Source organism: Falco rusticolus, chromosome 3 (genome assembly GCF_015220075.1).
Source record: "Falco rusticolus isolate bFalRus1 chromosome 3, bFalRus1.pri, whole genome shotgun sequence".
NCBI classification, from domain to species: domain Eukaryota; kingdom Metazoa; phylum Chordata; class Aves; order Falconiformes; family Falconidae; genus Falco; species Falco rusticolus.
Window position 1 is genome coordinate 21,994,051 of NC_051189.1, and position 17,364 is coordinate 22,011,414.

The 17,364-nt window shown below is 35.0% G+C and overlaps 1 protein-coding gene across 2 annotated transcripts in view; it reads left to right on the forward strand.

Moving 5' to 3' along the window:
• The window catches only part of CSMD3 (CUB and Sushi multiple domains 3), a 720,137-nt gene that overhangs the window by 99,437 nt on the left and 603,336 nt on the right, over nt 1–17,364 (forward strand). For both annotated transcript variants that reach the window (XM_037381737.1, XM_037381738.1), the window contains exon 3: nt 12,181–12,293. In XM_037381737.1, the coding sequence (XP_037237634.1) occupies nt 12,181–12,293 (113 nt within the window). The remainder of the gene's footprint in view (nt 1–12,180; nt 12,294–17,364) is intronic.

Here is a 17,364-nt window from a genome sequence, read left to right on the forward strand (position 1 = left end):
AGTGAACAGGGGTCTGTGAGAAAAGTAGTTTGCTTTTGACACAGATTGCAAATTTTCTGGAAGAAAAGGAATGAAATAAAGTAAATGGATTGTTTTGTTTATTTGTTTGGGTTTTGTTTGTTTGTTTGGGGTTTGTTTGTTTGTTTAACCATTGCAGTCTGTTTTCCAGCTAATTTAGCTGATGAATTGATAGGATTTGTTCTATTTGTTGCTATTACTCAATGACGTCTTTATATTCCAAGATAGTGAGTTTTTCATATTAAAAGCATAGATTCTGAAATATATGCAGATAGCTTTTCCTCCTTCACATGCCCTGCTACTACAACTTTATCACTGTACCAGAAGTAACATGTGTGGTGATAGTGTCACAAGCATTTTGGTCATGGATGAATTCCAAACCTCCAGTGAATATTTAGTATAAGTTGAAGCTGTTCTGGAAGTTCCTGGCACCTGCAACAGTGATAAGCAAAATATGGCATCTCTCCTTTCCATATTGTGCTATTTTCACACATTGAGGCAAAGTTACAAAAGATAGTTGAGCTCATCTAAAAGCTTGTTGTCACTTATAGAAGCAAATCCAGTGCCCATATTCCTCTGACTTTGGCTGTGTGATCGTCCCCTGCACTTCCTTTGGGTCTGGCACTCATCAGGCATATCCCTTTGTGGATATGCTAATTGAATTGACTTGAGTTTATTTTTAATGGATTAGTTCTTCATCAGAGTGCTTAAATGAACCAATTCACAGAGAAGCGTGTAAATCCTTAGAACCAGTGTGAAGTCAGTGTCAGAACTGTGGGAAAATCAGAAGGAGCAGGCTCCCCTCCTTTGGTGTTTGGAAAGCTCCAAGGTCTGCTAAAATGTACTGTTCTAGCTGCGAAAGGCTAAAAATATGTGCTGCTTACTTCATCATTTTTTAAATCTTGTTACTTTAGGAATGTAGAATGTTTTCAAATGCTCTAAAAAGTAATTGTTTTGATATGTTGTGTTCTGATCAGCTTTTCTATAAAAGCAGGCAAATCCTCACCCTAGAGATCTTTAAAGACTGTTTGTATGGTAGTGAGATACCTGCTTCTTACTTACTGTTTGAAGTTCTTCTTGCTTTTTTATGTATTAAAATAAATTGGCTGTTACAGGAAATATAATTATTTATAAAGTCTGTTTCATTTCTGATGCTAAAAAAAAGTGGAGGGTTGTGTAATAAAAGTTTCACAGTGGTAATGGATGATGGCAGTTCTTAGATACATGCTTTGTAAAGAATATAATGATCATGCCAGAAACTGATAAGTAATTTATTGTTTAGTTCCAAGCAGCTGTTCAATTAAAAATGTTCAGCCTTGACCTATGATCATTATTTTAAAATAATAGATCGCATGAGCAGTTTTGCATTTTGACAGGGAAAAATTATCATTTGACAAAAATAAATTAGTTCATAAATCATATGCTGATTTGTTAATGAATTGTGGAATAAAGATACTTTTTCAGTGAGAGCAAAACTTGAATGCAGTCAGCCACTTGTGCTCAATCTTGTTTGCTTTGTTTTATAGGCTATTAAGACAAATTCTGTTTACTTGTTTTAAACTGATTGAACAGATGTATAAAAAGTGTAGGAGTTGCTCCTATTCATATTTGAATTCTTTTAAAGAAGTGCTTACATTTCTTACTTTCTTCCTAATTCAATGGGTAAGTAACTGCTTCCTTGGAAGTAAAATTGGAAGACCAAACATCAGTTGAATTTTACCAGGATGGTGCAGATCAAGCTTGCAATACTCCTAGCTGCAATTCAACACCTTTAATTTCTCAACATGTACCTGTGCATATGCACATGCACACCCAAAACTTAAACAGTAATTAGATTCAGGCTTAATTGACTCTTAAGCAGCAGAGCAGTGTTTTCCTTTTCCAATACACTTTTCAGATTTCAAAAATGTTTGTTCTGAACTGGTGTAAGAAAGAACATTAGAGAATGTGGTGGGCTGACCTTGGCTGGCTGCCAGACGCCCACCCAGCCACTCTGTCACTCCCCCTCAACAGCAGGACAGCAAGAGAAAATAAAATTAAAAATCTTCTTGGTCAAGATAAAGGTACAGAGACCGCTTAACAATTACTGTCACAGGCAAACCAGATTCAATTTGGGGAAAATTAATTTAATTAATGGCCAATTAAAGAGAGAGTTGGATGGTGAGAAACAAAGACAAAAACTAAAGCACCTTCCCCCCATCCCCACTGTTTTCTCCTCAGGTTCAACTTGACTCCTGATTATCTCCTCTGCCTTGCCCCTCTCTGAGCAGCACAGGGCAGGTGGGGAACGTGGGGTTGTGGTTGGTCCGTAACAGCTTCTCTCTGCTGCTCCTTTCTCATCACACTTTTCCCTACTCCAGCTTGGGTCCTTCATGGGCTGCTTCAGTGTGGGTCCCCTCAATGGGCTACAATTACTTCAGGGGATATCCACCTGTTCTTGTGTGGGGTCATCCACAGGCTAGTGTGGATGTATGCTTTGGCATGGACCTCCATGGGCTGCAGGGGAATATCTGCTACACTGCCTGGAGCACCTCCTCCTCTTCCTTCTCCAACCTCAGTGTTCACAGGTCTGTTTTTTCACACATTTTTTTTCCTCACCCCTCACGGCTTGTGCAGCATTTTGCCACTTCTTAAATACATTTTCACAGAGGTGCCACCAGCTTTGCTGATGGACTCAGCTGTGTTGTGCAGTCTGTTGTGGAGCTGGCTGGAACCAGCTGTGTCCACCACAGGGCAGTCCCTGGCCTCTCCTCACAGAGCCTCCTCTGCTAGCAAAGCCTTGACACCTGCACCCAATGCACACATGGAACATGCACATTGCAGAGCCTCAGTTTAACTCGCTGCCTAGAAACTGATTGGTTTCTTGAATCGTGAGATTTTCATATCCCTCCTAAAACTAGAAATTCTTTCAGTGATATACTGCTAAACTCTGAATTTCCTTATTGGTTACACATTCAACCCCTTTCTGAATTCTTCTAAATTCTTGGATTAATAAAAGAACTAGTTCAGCAAGGTAATTGAACATCATCAGTTTTAATTTGCCACTTTTAAATGTCATAGAATTCTTTCTATTATTGTGGAAGAATTAATAGCTTTTCTTTAAATTAAAATAGGGTTTTTTCTAATAAAGTATAGCAGAACACTAGCAAAAAGAGCATGATGCTTGATTATTTGAGTACTATAGGAAAATATATACTGAATCAAAGAAAAAAAAATTAAGTAGGAAGGATTAAAAAGGAATATATTGCAATTTAAATTATTCCGGTCTATTTTACTTTCTAATATAATGCAGGAAAAATAGTTATATCTGCAAAAAGACAGAAATACAAAGTGAAGTCGTTGTTTCTCCCTCCAAAGTTCATTAGTAAGTGTGAGTAGTGGCTAGATTGCCGCATAAGTGATTGTGCTTCCAATTCATCAGAATTTCTTTGGAGCATACATGATCTTCTCTTGGATTAGCTACTCTCCTATCAGCTGAACAGCTGATATGTTAGACATTGTGTCTCTCAACTTTGGAAACCTCTGCATTTCCTTACTATTGCCCTCTGAGCTTTGTTTTCTCCCCTCTCCTGCAACTAGAGAAGGGGTCCTCAAACTTTTTAAACAGGGGGCCAGCACGCAGATGAAGTGGCAGGCAGTCATCTGCGGCTGCTTGGTTTCCCCCCCCCCAACCCCCAGCGGGGCGGGGGGGGGCGGGGGGTCTGTAAATACCGGGGGCTGGATTGAGGACCCTGGGGGGCCGTATCTGGCCCATGGGCCATAGTTTGAGGACCTCTGAACTAGAAGCTCCAGGGACATGTTATTGCAGCCTTTGAGTACTTAAAGGAGCTTGTAAGACAGGGACAGACTTTTTAGTAAGGCTTTTAAACTAAAAGTGTAGATTCAGATATAAGGAAAAAAATTTTTTACAATGAGGGTGGTGAAACATTGGCACAGGTTGCCCAGAGAGGTGGTAGATGCCCCATCCCTGTGTTCAAGTCAGGTGGGACGGGGCTCTGAGCAACCTGGTCTAGTTGAAGATGTTCTTGCTTATTGCAGGGAAGTTCCAGCCCAAACTATGCTGTGCTTCTATGATTTTATTTAAAGTAAGGACTGTGAGAAATAACTGTCTCTCTATAGAGATTAGAACTTTTAAAACAAGTCTGAATCCTGGTCTCTTGTTCTTTAGACCTGTTCCTTCACTGGGAAAAGAGCACTTTCCAATTTCAGTGTGTGTTAATATTGCATATTAGATTTGCAAGGTCTTCTCTTCTGTGGTATTTGTGATCACTTAGGTATGTTACTTAAATCAGGGAAAGAGGCTATTACCACATAGAATAATTTGGATCTGACATAGTATATCTCACGGACAATTAAGGATCAGATCTGACTGCCCAGAGAGGCTGGACCATCTCCATCCTTGTAGATTTTCAAGACATAAGAGTATAAAGCCCTGAGCAACCTGGTCTGACCTCAGACCTGCCCCTGCTATGAGAAAAGGCTGGAATAGGGACCTCAGGAGGTCCCCCTGAGGTCCCTTTCAACCTGATTTACCCTGTTATCTTGTGTTGTGGAATGAATATTTTGGGATACCCAGGCAATCTTTTTACAGTAACTATCCTGTTTATTTTTAATATTTTCAATAGGAAAACTATTTATTATTTGGGAAGATTAATGTAATTTTGGTAAACTGCATGGGAAAGCCAAAGCAAAAGTGAAAAAAAATATCTCTTTTCTTTTGAGGCATTCTTCCTAGTTTACAGTGGATATTGAGAGTAAAACTTGTTAAAACATTTAGAGCTGAATCTCAAACATTAGGCTGTGGAATTTGTTATATGAATCCAGCAGCATGAGCTATACTTCAGACTGAATGACCTGTATGCCTTCGTATGTGGAATATGGACTATTCAGTTTCAGGGAAGGAGGAGAAGCATGGGGTTAATATGTTATATGTTACTTTAAAGGTGCGTGGTCTTACTCAAAAGCAAAGATATATGTAGATAACAGTTGTAAGTAACTTTATTTTTTAAAGCAATTAATTTCTTAACTCCTTCATAAACATAAAAGCACCACTGATACTTAAATAATGTATTTAATTTTATAGATATCATCCAATATATCAGTAGTGAAATGCATACTTTATTTTTAAAAGCTTATTACCTTGCCTTTCCTAGCTTTTCTGTTGGCTACTTTTTATGCTTAACTGCTACTGCTACCTAACTAGTTTTCAGTGCTTTTGGAACTTTCTACTGGTAGATGCTTAGTTTGCTGTTTAGAAATAAGAGGTGCTTACATGTCTGATGAATTGTTATAGAAGACACACAAGAAAAAAGGACCACAAAACAGACTGAAAGGGAAGTGCGTGCTGGATTTTGCGTTGTCACGAAAGAGGGTAACCAGAAACATGCCAATAGGGAAACAGGTAATTTTAATGTGGCAGCCAGGATCTGGGATGCCGAATCGGACACAATGAACATTTAAAATTCATACTTTATTAAGCAATCATAACTTCTCTTCAGTATCTCAGTATTCAAAATAAGAAAATGCCATGACATATACAAGGAGATGAGGTCCTCAGAAAAAAAATAATTGATAAGTATTAGAAGACAAAAATAAAACTGTGCATAGAAACAATACTGAAGAAACCTATTATTTCAGTCAACCAGATGCTGATCACAACAAATGCAGTACCAAATCAGGTGAGAAGAACACACTTTTATCTTTTAAAAAACGCAAATAAGCAATCCCTTCTCCTGAGTGCATCTATGATTATTTTTAACGTTTTTTTTTTTTCAATAATCGGAGCTAGTGGGAAAATGTTAAACAAGAATTTGGCAGGCAAAAGACCTAATCTTACTAAATTTGAAATTGAATCAGTGTAACATCAGGCTAGTCAGATAATAAATCTAATCATCTGCTACTTAGAAAATGATTAGAAGTGTATATGAATACACAAACACACAGATAGGCTCCATCAGCTAATAATGAATTCATCAGCATGTAGTCCAACAAGACCAAGCCCCAGCAGTACCTTACTAAGTTTAAGTTGTATTTATTTGCTAAGTATTAAATAGTAGTCAGCATAAACAGTACATAATATGTTACTGGACAGAAAATAGCAGAAAATAACACTATCGGTAGGAGGATTCCATTTAGTTTAATGGGAGAAATCCACTGGTTATGCAGCTTCATTTGTTTATGTACTATGGATTTTAAGGTTAATGTTCTTTGAATATTATCAAGTTGCATGGTTATTACTGAGATCAAAATTTCATAGTGGAAGAAAAAGAAGAGTTACCTATTATAAATGCAGCAGCTATAATTATAAAACTATTTTAGCTGTGGTTTCAATATATCAGATAATTCAATTTCCTGAAAACAGCTAAATATGCAATAACATTTCTACTGTCTTCACGAAGTTTGGCTTTACCTATAGGGAAGATTCTCAGTGAAGGTATAAAAAAAATAATTTTACCCAATTTTATTTTATGATTGGCATTTTGCTTATTTGCCAATTCTTTTTCAGAATCCATCTTCTCCATTTGACATTAAGAATAAACAGTTCTTTGGAGATCAAACTAAAAGTGGAAATGGATGGATTTTGACACTAATTTTACAATCAAAGTTATAATAAATTGACATGTTGACATGTTCTATGTTTCTGCATTATTGTATGTAAATTAGGGACAAACATTTCTTACACCTTTCAGATTAGCCTAGAACTCTTCCTGTTGTAAAATTTCTGTGAGCTAATCAAAAGTTTATTGAAATCAAGTGAAAGACTACTAGTCACTTAAAAGATCTTTTGGTGAATGTCCTTTTATACTATCCAATCCAAACTGAAATATTCTAGATTAACTGTATAGTCTTTGGAAATCAGTAACAGACTTTAGAGAACTTAGAATTCTGTGAAGTATATAAAAAAACCCCTTTAAAATACATACAATACATACAAAATGTATTTTAAAGGGTTTTTTTAATATAAATTAATTTTATATATTAATTTTAAATAAATTAATTTATATAAATTAATTTTAAAATACATTTTAAAAAATGTATTTTAAAATTAAAAAGATAATCAAGGCTTTGTCAAAGAGCAATTATCTAAGATACACAGGAAATGAGGAAATGCTGTCAACTGATTTATCACACCACAATCTCAAGTAATCGATTTATCTAGACGAACTTTTGTGTGACTAATCAAGACTGCTTTCCATCATTTCAACTTTGCAGTTATGAAAAGATTGCTTTAATGTGATCCTGCAGCTGGGAGCATGTTTTTCCTTAAGGGCTTGTGAGTTTTAAGTCCAGCATGCAGCTAAAGGTGCGCTTGATATATGAGTAAAGCTTTATTCCAAGGACCACAGTGAAGCAGAAAATGAATGATTGATCAAACTTCAGAAATTTTCAGTCAGAAAAAGAGCTTGGAAACCATAAATCTAAGATGATTTGTCATTTTAAAATGATGATATAAATGATTTTAAAAAAAAAGAGATATGTTATAAATACTCTAGAAGTAATAGTCTTTCAAAGTACACTGTGAAAAAGGAAAACAGATTCAATTGCTTACTATTGTATGCACGTTTATTTTGTGAATTTACAGCATGTGCCAAAATACAGTAACTCATAGGAAAAGTGGCACATACTGTAAATGGTGTGTTTGAAATAAAATATTAATGCAATTTTCAATCACTTATAAACCAAAAAATATATTACTACAGATTTTTATAAAGATTAAAACACAATCAACATTTCTTAGAATTTATTTACATATTTTAATTAATTTTTAATTGATTAATGAATTCCTGCAGACATAAGGCAATGTTTTGTTGCGTACTCCATTTGGCCTTTTCCATCACTGAAAAAACATATAAGGATGAATTCAGAGAACTTTGACACAGCTTCCTTCAAAACTATTTTCTCAGCTTGAAAGAGACATACTTTAGTCACTTTATTCGTACATCAGGAAATTTTGTGCACTTGCATCCTGAGTACTTAGAGACATCTGAGGACTCAAATAAGATCTGTCTTATTTTTCCAAGGCCTTAACGAATAAAGGTATAACACTCAATATAACAGATGTTATTACTTATTCACTTACAGTACTACTAATACTCATACTGCAAGTAACTAATGAAAAATCCCATTGCTAATACTTAAAAATGTCCAGAAACTTCCTAGAATTTTTGTCTCTTCTCTGGTGGTGTTCTCACCCTTCTGATGTCCTTCTGGGTCCCCAATAGCCTTGGTTTTTCCTCAGGAGGATGAAGAGGGTACCACAGAGTAGTTATAGTACTCTGTACTTACTGTTGCATCATAGAATCATTTAGATTAGAAAAGACCTTTGAGATCCATTACCCCTGGACATTAACCACTAAAGCGTGCTGCCAAGCACACATGTTGGATAACACTCCGTAGCTGAGCTGCAGCATCTCAATCAAAAATGCCAGGAGAATGTTATAGTTCAAAAATTCATTTTTTAAAGAGTTGAGACAGAAGGAAGTGTATTTCCTTCTCAGACTTCTATAGACATTGTCTTTAGTTCCCATGGTTTCTCACCACAGCAGTACATACCAATGGCTTGTGGGATTTCTTTATGGATTTGGGGGATTATTAAAAGAGCCAATTCCAAAACCAAAAAGGGAAAGAGGATGAGGACGGGGTAAATGAAAATCCTAAAAAAAACCAACCCAAAACCAAACCAAACAAAACCTGCCACCTGTCCTAGTATAAATTTTTTTCTGCTGAGGGATGACTGCAGTGCTTAACAGAACATGCAGGCACATCTCAAATCCCTAAGTGATCCTACCCGGCCTCTAACTCTCCAGAAGAACATGGGTCTCATCTTGGTCCAATGGCACGTGTACCATCTCTGTGTTTATGTCTCAAATACCTCACAATACCTAAAACAGCAGTAGAGGGACATTCAAATCGCTCTATTAGGTATTTCAAATTTGAAAAAGTTGATGCAAATGGAATGGAATATGAAAATGGAATGTAAGAGAGAAAATCACTGTAGATAAAAAACCCTCAGCTACTACAGGAAATTTGAATTTTAAGTCTGTTTAATATGCAGATGATACCAGCTTAAGGAGATGACTGTTTGTTTTGCGTAAGTGTCCCACCTATAGTTTTGCTTTTACCAGGGTAATCTCTTAATAGGTGTGGCTGGTCTAAAGAAGCGGTATCAGACTTATGCACATACATTATCTTACAGGCAATTTGCTGCTTAGCTGACATCTCTCTCCTGCAGTTATTATGTACTTCCTATGTTTCATCTTAAATGACAAACTATTCAAGCTAACATTTATGACTTTTTGTAGACTTTTACATACAAATGAGACTTAAACTCTGAGGTCAATGTACTGTAGTACCCAATGAATAATACTCAAGTATTAGGTTACTTCAATTGTTTGAAAAAAATACATTACATTGCATTTAGAAAATTTGCAATATTTTACCAAGCGATATTTGCGTGTTGTATTATTACATATTAGATTTTTTAAATTCATTTTGCATTTACTAAACCACAAATAAAACCTCTGCACTTTTTTTTCCTATTAAGTGTAATGACTAGAATAAAGAAACCAACTAAAACTTTCTGCATAAATGCAGCATAACAATGATGATAAAGGGCATACCCCTGAAAGCTCTTATAATGGTCTGTTTTGCATGAGGAGCTTGTAACACTTGCCACAATAGTAACATATGTGTTCATTTTTTAAAAAAACCCTATCCATCTAAGCTGTGCACGTGTACCACTCGTAAGATTAAAACATTTGGGATAAATGTATATTTCTTTTCTGCTGGCTATGCGTTTATGCCCACAATTCCCTCAGATCAGTGAGTAGCTAAGTAGATACCAATAAACCTGCTGGGTGCTGCAGATAAAAGTTTTATTAAAATTGTTGCCTTGGGTTTATTTCAGGTGAGTTTACTTTCAAGTGGTGATACCAATGAATTAAAGTACGTACTGGTTTATGAATAAGGTAATGGGAAAATTCCACTGATATTGATGTGTCAAACAATTATGCATATGCTCATTTGGGAAACATAAGTGTTTAGTTATATTTTTTTGTTAGAACAAAAATGTATTCTCGTAATCAATTAAAAAAAGTATTTTCTAAATATTCTGTAAATAATTCTCTCCTTTCATATTAATATTAATTCTTTAATCTAGTCTTGTTCTAATGACATTATTCATGAAAATGCTAATGACAAAACAAATAATATGTTTCTGGATACACACACCGATGACTTGCTGCGTGTATGTAGATCTGCATATACACCTCTTTAAGTGTCATTGCTACTTCTGTTCATGTTTTTCAGTTTTCTACTCATTATGCTGTGAGTAATATATCTTATCTTTCGGCTTTCATAGTTGTCATGATTGTAACCAATAGTATATATTGGCTATTGCAACGCCTTTAACAGTGTTTTCAGTAAGAGCATAGGGTAATGAATGGATATTCTCTGGGGAAAAAAAGACAGGCTATTCTGGAGGGTTTTTTGCCAAAGATTGCTTAAGAAAAAAACAACAGTAAAACACCCATTATAGACTATCTATTAACAACACCAAGTAAATAGTCATCAGAGAAAAATATAGAACTTTTAATGCTCCCCACAGCAAATGAGTATTATGGTAAATTACTGGTACACTATACAGAACTGATCTAAAGGTATTTTAACATTAAAAATAAATAAAACATTAAATAAATGTAATATTGAAATTCAATAATTTTTTAGAAAATAATTTCCTGACCTTTAAAATTCTGTCATCACTCTCTGTCTTTCCTTCTGGTAAGACTAGAAGTACTGATAATGGTAGGACATAACTTATTTATTCATCTCAGAACAAGACTGACACTGAATTTCAGTGCAAGCAGCAGCAAATGTATTAAAGCAATATTAAGCACCATTGGTGTCTGCAGTACTTATATCAAGCAAAATCAAAAAATATACCTTTTTATTCCAGTAAAAAAATATCAGAGTTTATATCTTTTTTCTAAATGTCCACAAGACCAACTTATGAATTAGGTGTTCTGGAATCCTGTAATGATGTATTGCAAAATCAAATGTCTCTGTGAATCTCATTTAATACATAGCTGTCCCTTCCAATCTAAATTTTTCTATAATTATAACTTCAAAGTAAGAAGTAAAAATGGGGCCTGGCTACAAACACATGAAAACAATTTAATGTTAATAATTATTAAAATAAATCATCCTAATCTGCTACAGAATTTGCCACACATGGCCAACCGGGCTCCAAAGGCATATCTAGGTGTCACTGGTGAGTATACACAGCTAAATTACTTGATTTGCTCTTTAGATATTTTTGACACGTAAATACTTTGGGGTTTGTTGGTCTGGTATGAAACCTGAAGAGGTTATTTTCCTAGAACAGAGAAAGTAAGTGTTATCATATGTACATCAAATTAAAAGATTGTGCAGAGCTGAGTATTAGTAGAACATAGCAGTGCTATGGGTACACAAAAATTCAAACATAGCGGTTTTAATAAAACTGACCAACCAAAGAAACCCAAAATCCTAGTAACCCTGTAATTCCTTGTAAGAGAGCTTGCTTTATGGATGTGTGATTTCAAAATGATGCTCTCTGGATTTCCTGGTAGAGGTGAAAGCAGAAATATCTTCTCTGAGGCTGGAGTACACAGATTAAATAATCTTAAATTCTCTCATGAAAGTGACTCATGCTCCCCTTTCTTTCATCATATGACTGCAGGCAATTCATCCACTACAAACTTTAACAGAAGCCTGTGTAAAATATGTGCAATTTTGCCTGGGCAAAATAATACAATAGATGCTTGAACATAACCCTAACGAGTGTAAATTGACTGATGGTTTGTGGGCTTTTTTTTTTTTTTTTCCATCAATTGATAATCTGGACCATTTTTAAAGTCCATTTTCTATATCTTACTATCATGTCTACTAAGTACAGTTTTCTCAAACTGATACACCTTACCTGGTTCAGTGTCCATGAAGGCTGCTAAAATTTTATATTGAATCTTTAAACTATCACATGAAAATAATTTTTTCAAGTAATATAAACTATACACTTTCAAGTCAGTTGCGCTTTCCATGATGAAATATTGTTTGGAAAAGACATCTGTCACAGTTTTATTTTTCAGACAATTAACCATGGGTTCTGCTTTTTTTGTTTCTCAGGTTAACAGGATTTCATCTTCCTCCACCTGTGACAAGTACAAAATCTGTATTTTCACTGCGCTTGACAAGTGACTTTGCAGTTAGTGCTCATGGGTTTAAAGTTTATTATGAAGGTAAGACATTCTTAAGAAAATATTCTGGATTTTGGATTTTTTTCTCTGATCTCTATACATAATAAAACTAAATGTTCCACTAAAATGTATACAAATACACATTTACACCTTTATCCTAGTTACAATGTTTGCTTTTCATGGAGTCATTCAGATACATAGGCTTACATCTGAAATCAAAATATTTAAAACTCAACTGTCTGTAGTCCCACCCAGACACAAATGTTATACGACCTTTCCTTTCTTTAAATTTGAAAAAAACATAATCATAATCTTTCTGGTCCTTCTAACATATGCTTACTCAAATTAATGGCAAGAAATTACTAACTCTTGAATTTCACTAGATAGTTGAATTTATATTTGCAAGTTTTATGGATAGATTCCTTCTCATACTTTTGCATAGGAGAAATGCTGACTCAGTTCTCTGAACTGACATAAAGCTACTTCCCTATTGCAGTTTTCACAACTGTCTACATTTTTCACACAGACACTGAAGTAAAGGAGGTGGCACATGTATTCCTGAAGTCCAGAAGTTCCTATTACTGTGTGTATGTTCTAGGAAGGACCTTGTTTATGATCAAGTTCACTTTAGTCATGTTTGAAGAGTTGGAATATATCATCTATCAATTTATTTTTTAGATCATTTTATTGGCACTGGGACCATGAGCAAGTATTTATAGGATATAAAAAGAAACTTGCTTTTTCTACACCCCCCCCCCTTTTTTTTTTCTTCTTTTCCTTATTTAAATTGATGTAAAGACACTTGATCATTTTCCTTCTGTTTAGCATCTCTCTCAGCAAGCCAGGAGCTATAGTAAACTGCGTGGAGAATCTCTGAGACCATTGTACCCTGCTCAGTCCCATCTGCAAAAGAAACTAATCTTTGAGAAAGTAACTAGCTGAGTAACGCTTTGACAGCTAGGAAAATATCTGTAAACTGGAAATGCAATGAAGGGCTGCCATAGAAGCACAGCCCACAATCACTCTGTAGTAAAATATCTTCAGCCATTGACACAGTTTACTTTCAGACATGATGTGTTAGAATGCTACTTCATATAGATGTTCCCTCCTATATGCGCTTACGTCAAGATATGAAATGAAAAACGTATAAGAATTTTCAAGCCTTTCTTGTCCTTCGAGTTATTATAGAAAATAGATGAAGCAATTACACTTTTTTCTGGTTTACACATAAGCAAGAGATAGTTTACAAAACAGAAATTCAAGCTATGTGTAACTGGTTTTGGCTGGATTATAGCTACTTTGTAGTTTGTCAATTCAACCTAAGTGTAACGGGGTTTTTTTGGCTAGATTATAGCTACTCTGTAGTCTGATAATTTTTCAAGTGTTCAGTACCTTTGTTCAGCAGCAGCATTATTGCAAAAATTTCATATGGAAATATACTATGCAATTCTTATGGAATATTAACTATTTAAAATATAGTATGTACTTCTCATGCATGTTAGGAAAATATGCAGCATTTTTCATCATTGATGTGGTGCCATAAATTGGGAAATTCAGATTCACTATATATGGTATCATCTGCTGTCCTTGTATGTTGTTTGCCAAAAGGTTTTGCACTACTAATCCTAACAGGTAGTGTACTATGCATTTCAGTGATCATAGAGAATGATTAAACTTGAAATAGAAGATCACTAAGAGATTTCAATTTGCACATATGACTGACGCCTCACATAGTTCCTTTCCAGGCTAAAATAACGTGGTGAATAATAAAACTCAGGCTCCTAAATCACTGACAAAGTGTGGGGATATCTTACTTTCAACCACAGAAATCAGCATTTTAGAACAAAACATAAACTTGTTACCTTGAATTTTATACTCATCTTTCTGGAATCTGAGGCATTATTTTGTGAAATCAGGAATATTGAAAGAAGTTAGGCTAGAGCCCAAAGTTTTAGTTAAATGCAGTCTCTCTTACCATGGCCAGACCTGCTTTTTGAAGAGTTGCATCAAAGCACCTTTGTTCAGTTTTTTTTCTTTCAATTCCTGTTTTTCTGACTTCCTATGAAGTTTCCTGTCTTTATACCCAGCCAGCAAAGATATGAAAACTCATTTTGTTACATTCATTTCATGCATTGTTCCTTGACATGAGAGAATAGATGTATTTAAATGGTAATCACATCAGGGCAATCTCCGTTTCTGTTCTTGTACTCTTTGTGAATGTGTATAACCCTGCAATCAACATTTTCAGGTCTGGTTCTACCTAGTAACCAATTTTTAAAAATTTTGATTGCCCAGTACCTCTTCTTTTACCTTCCTGATGAAACATCTGCATACTGAGTACCCCTAAATATCAGACCACATACTTAAGTGCTTCATTATGGATCTGTAATTTGAGACCTAAGATAGAAATGATTAGCACCTTATCATTCAAATAAAGCAGAATGATAGAGACAGCATGAAAGGCAGGATAAGCAGTAGAGACATATATCTGAAGAGATTAGATCCAGGTGTGATTTGAAAAAGAAGGAACATACCTTTCATAATCAGTGATCATTTAACAGACTTTCCTTTGAAACATTTGGAAATAGATGTCATAGATGGTTATATGGGATACATTACTATTCACTGTCTAAAAAAACCCCAACAAACAACCAACACCCCCAAAAAAACAAACAAAAAAAGCCCCAAACCAAATAAACAAAGCCCACCAACAGCTCCTTCTCAGACCTCCTATCTGCCTTGAGATATTTGCAGTTGAGCTGAAAGTTGACAAGAAACTCCAGAGTACCTGATATTATCTGCGGGAAATATGACTCTACCATGGAATTTCTTGATCACAGCATAGAGGAACATATTAATTTTCTGGTCTCCTGAGGAAAAAAAATGAAAAGACATGAATTTATATCATCAGTAGAACTACTATTCTGGGGCACATGCAAGCGTCTGCAATTGCATCCAGTCAAACTAAGTACACAACAGACCACAGAAACACCAACTCTGGCCTCCTACCATCAATACCATAAGACTCAGTCTGTACCCTCTTTCCCTTCACCCTTCTCTTTGTCTCTTCTTCTCTCCTTTGCTTCTCACCTGTCTTTCTTTCCTCAGTGTCAAGTGGGATATTTGGGTTAGATTTGGTACTGTTTTTTTAAGTTCAGTTTGTCTATTATTTAGGAAAGAACACATTTGAGAAATACACCTGTCTATATAGCACAATACCCGCGGAGAAAAAAGATTTCGTGAGAGAAAACTGAAACAGATTACTCAAAAGAAAAGGACTTCACTTACAGTGACAACAGAAAATGATGACATGCATTGAAAATTCGGGAGGGATTTTAAGACAAAAACTCGAGCTATAATAATTACCAGCCGCAATTTATCATTTTGTCTCTGTCTAGCAACACAGCTTTGCTGGCTGGCTGGAGTAAGAAATGGGGGAAGTCTGCTGATTCTATGCCTGGTGGGTTTTTTTGTTTTGTGTTTTGTGGTTTTTTTGTTTGTTTTTTTTTTTTTTTTAGTAGCTTTCAGGGTCTGTGTAACATGCATGGCTATTAACATATGGAGGATAAGTGTTATACTTAATCTCCTGTTTGATAATTTAGGCCAAGTCATAGTGTAGCTGTGTCCTTTTTATTTTATTTCTGATAAGATTATTTTGGGTTTGGAATAGAAGAATTTGATGCACTTTTCCATTTCCTGTGTTCCTAAGATACATAAGCAGCTTTATTCATTGAGAGCACAGCAGGGGAAATACAGCTGCTGAGAAAGAAAGCAACAAAGCAGCTTGGCCCATACAGCGAGGGGCTTCAGTGACCCCAGTCCTGCTTTGAACAGTGCTTCCTTTGGTTCTTGCTGGGCTATTTAACAGCTATTAAACAGGTAACTGACATTGTTAAAATCATTGACTTCATTAACAAATTTACTGCTAGAATTTATGGCAATCTTCATTCGAGGTAAATACGATAGGCATTTTTGTGCTATTCTATTGATCATGGATAAGAAAAAAGGAACTTAGTATGTAAGTTATTCTTATACATAAAACTATGAATGTCCTGGAGATTAAGCACAATTATTTATAATAGTGTTATGAAATATAATTTTATCTGTTTTGTAGTGCTACACATCTTTTAAAAGATGAATTATAAAACTGAATTACTGTACACTGCATAAATAATGAAATGGTCTTCATGTTTGTACTGGGGTGGTGCAATAGGAATTCGGCAATTCTGCTGAAATGATTTTGAGAGGGGTTTGAGAGCAATTTTTAAAATTTCAAGACTTATCTTTATAGGTAACAGGAGGTGGGAGAAGGAAAGAAGGGAGCAGATGGTATTTATTAACATAATAGAATTTCCATCTAGTAACTTCTAGGGATCTATTACACATTTCTTTCGGGAATATTAAGAAAAATTGGTAGCTGATGTACGGGATTATTGAAGCATGTAGATCAGAAATAATATTAGGACTTAAACGTGCCAGGATGTGGATGCTAAAAATAATTTTGGCTGTCGGTATAAAGCTAGAGAATGTGAACAAATAGGATAATATATTTTTAGCTCTTCTGCATATCAAAATTCAGAAATGTTACTACACATAATCTAAATCTTGGATTTAGGTAAGGTTCACAAAGTACTAGTTGTATTAAGCTAATAATATCACTACTAACTTCATGTAAAAATTTAAAGGATTACTAATGAATTACTGCTTAATATTGGAGAGGTGTCTATAAAAGATCTGCACAAAAAATGTTTGCTAGGCTAGAGTTGTAAAAGCCACAGACTTTAAGTTGTAAAGTTGTCACCAGGCTTACTACCTGACAGATACCATAGGCTTTTTGTTATTGTTGTTGTTCAGATTTTGCCATAGCTGTTTTGGGTATGGCTACTTTCTGTCATAAGATTGCTTCAGCAAGCCCTTAATAAAAATGGAATTAAATAGAATTTGCCTAGTGTTTCTGAAAGAAAGTTCACAAAGAAAAAAAAAAATCAAGAATGCTTAAATTACCTAAACATATATTGATCATTTAAACTCCTATTTTAAAAATGAAGCCTATTAAATCTAACAAGGAAACATACTAAATATAAGATTACAATCTTAATTCTGAATTTTTACT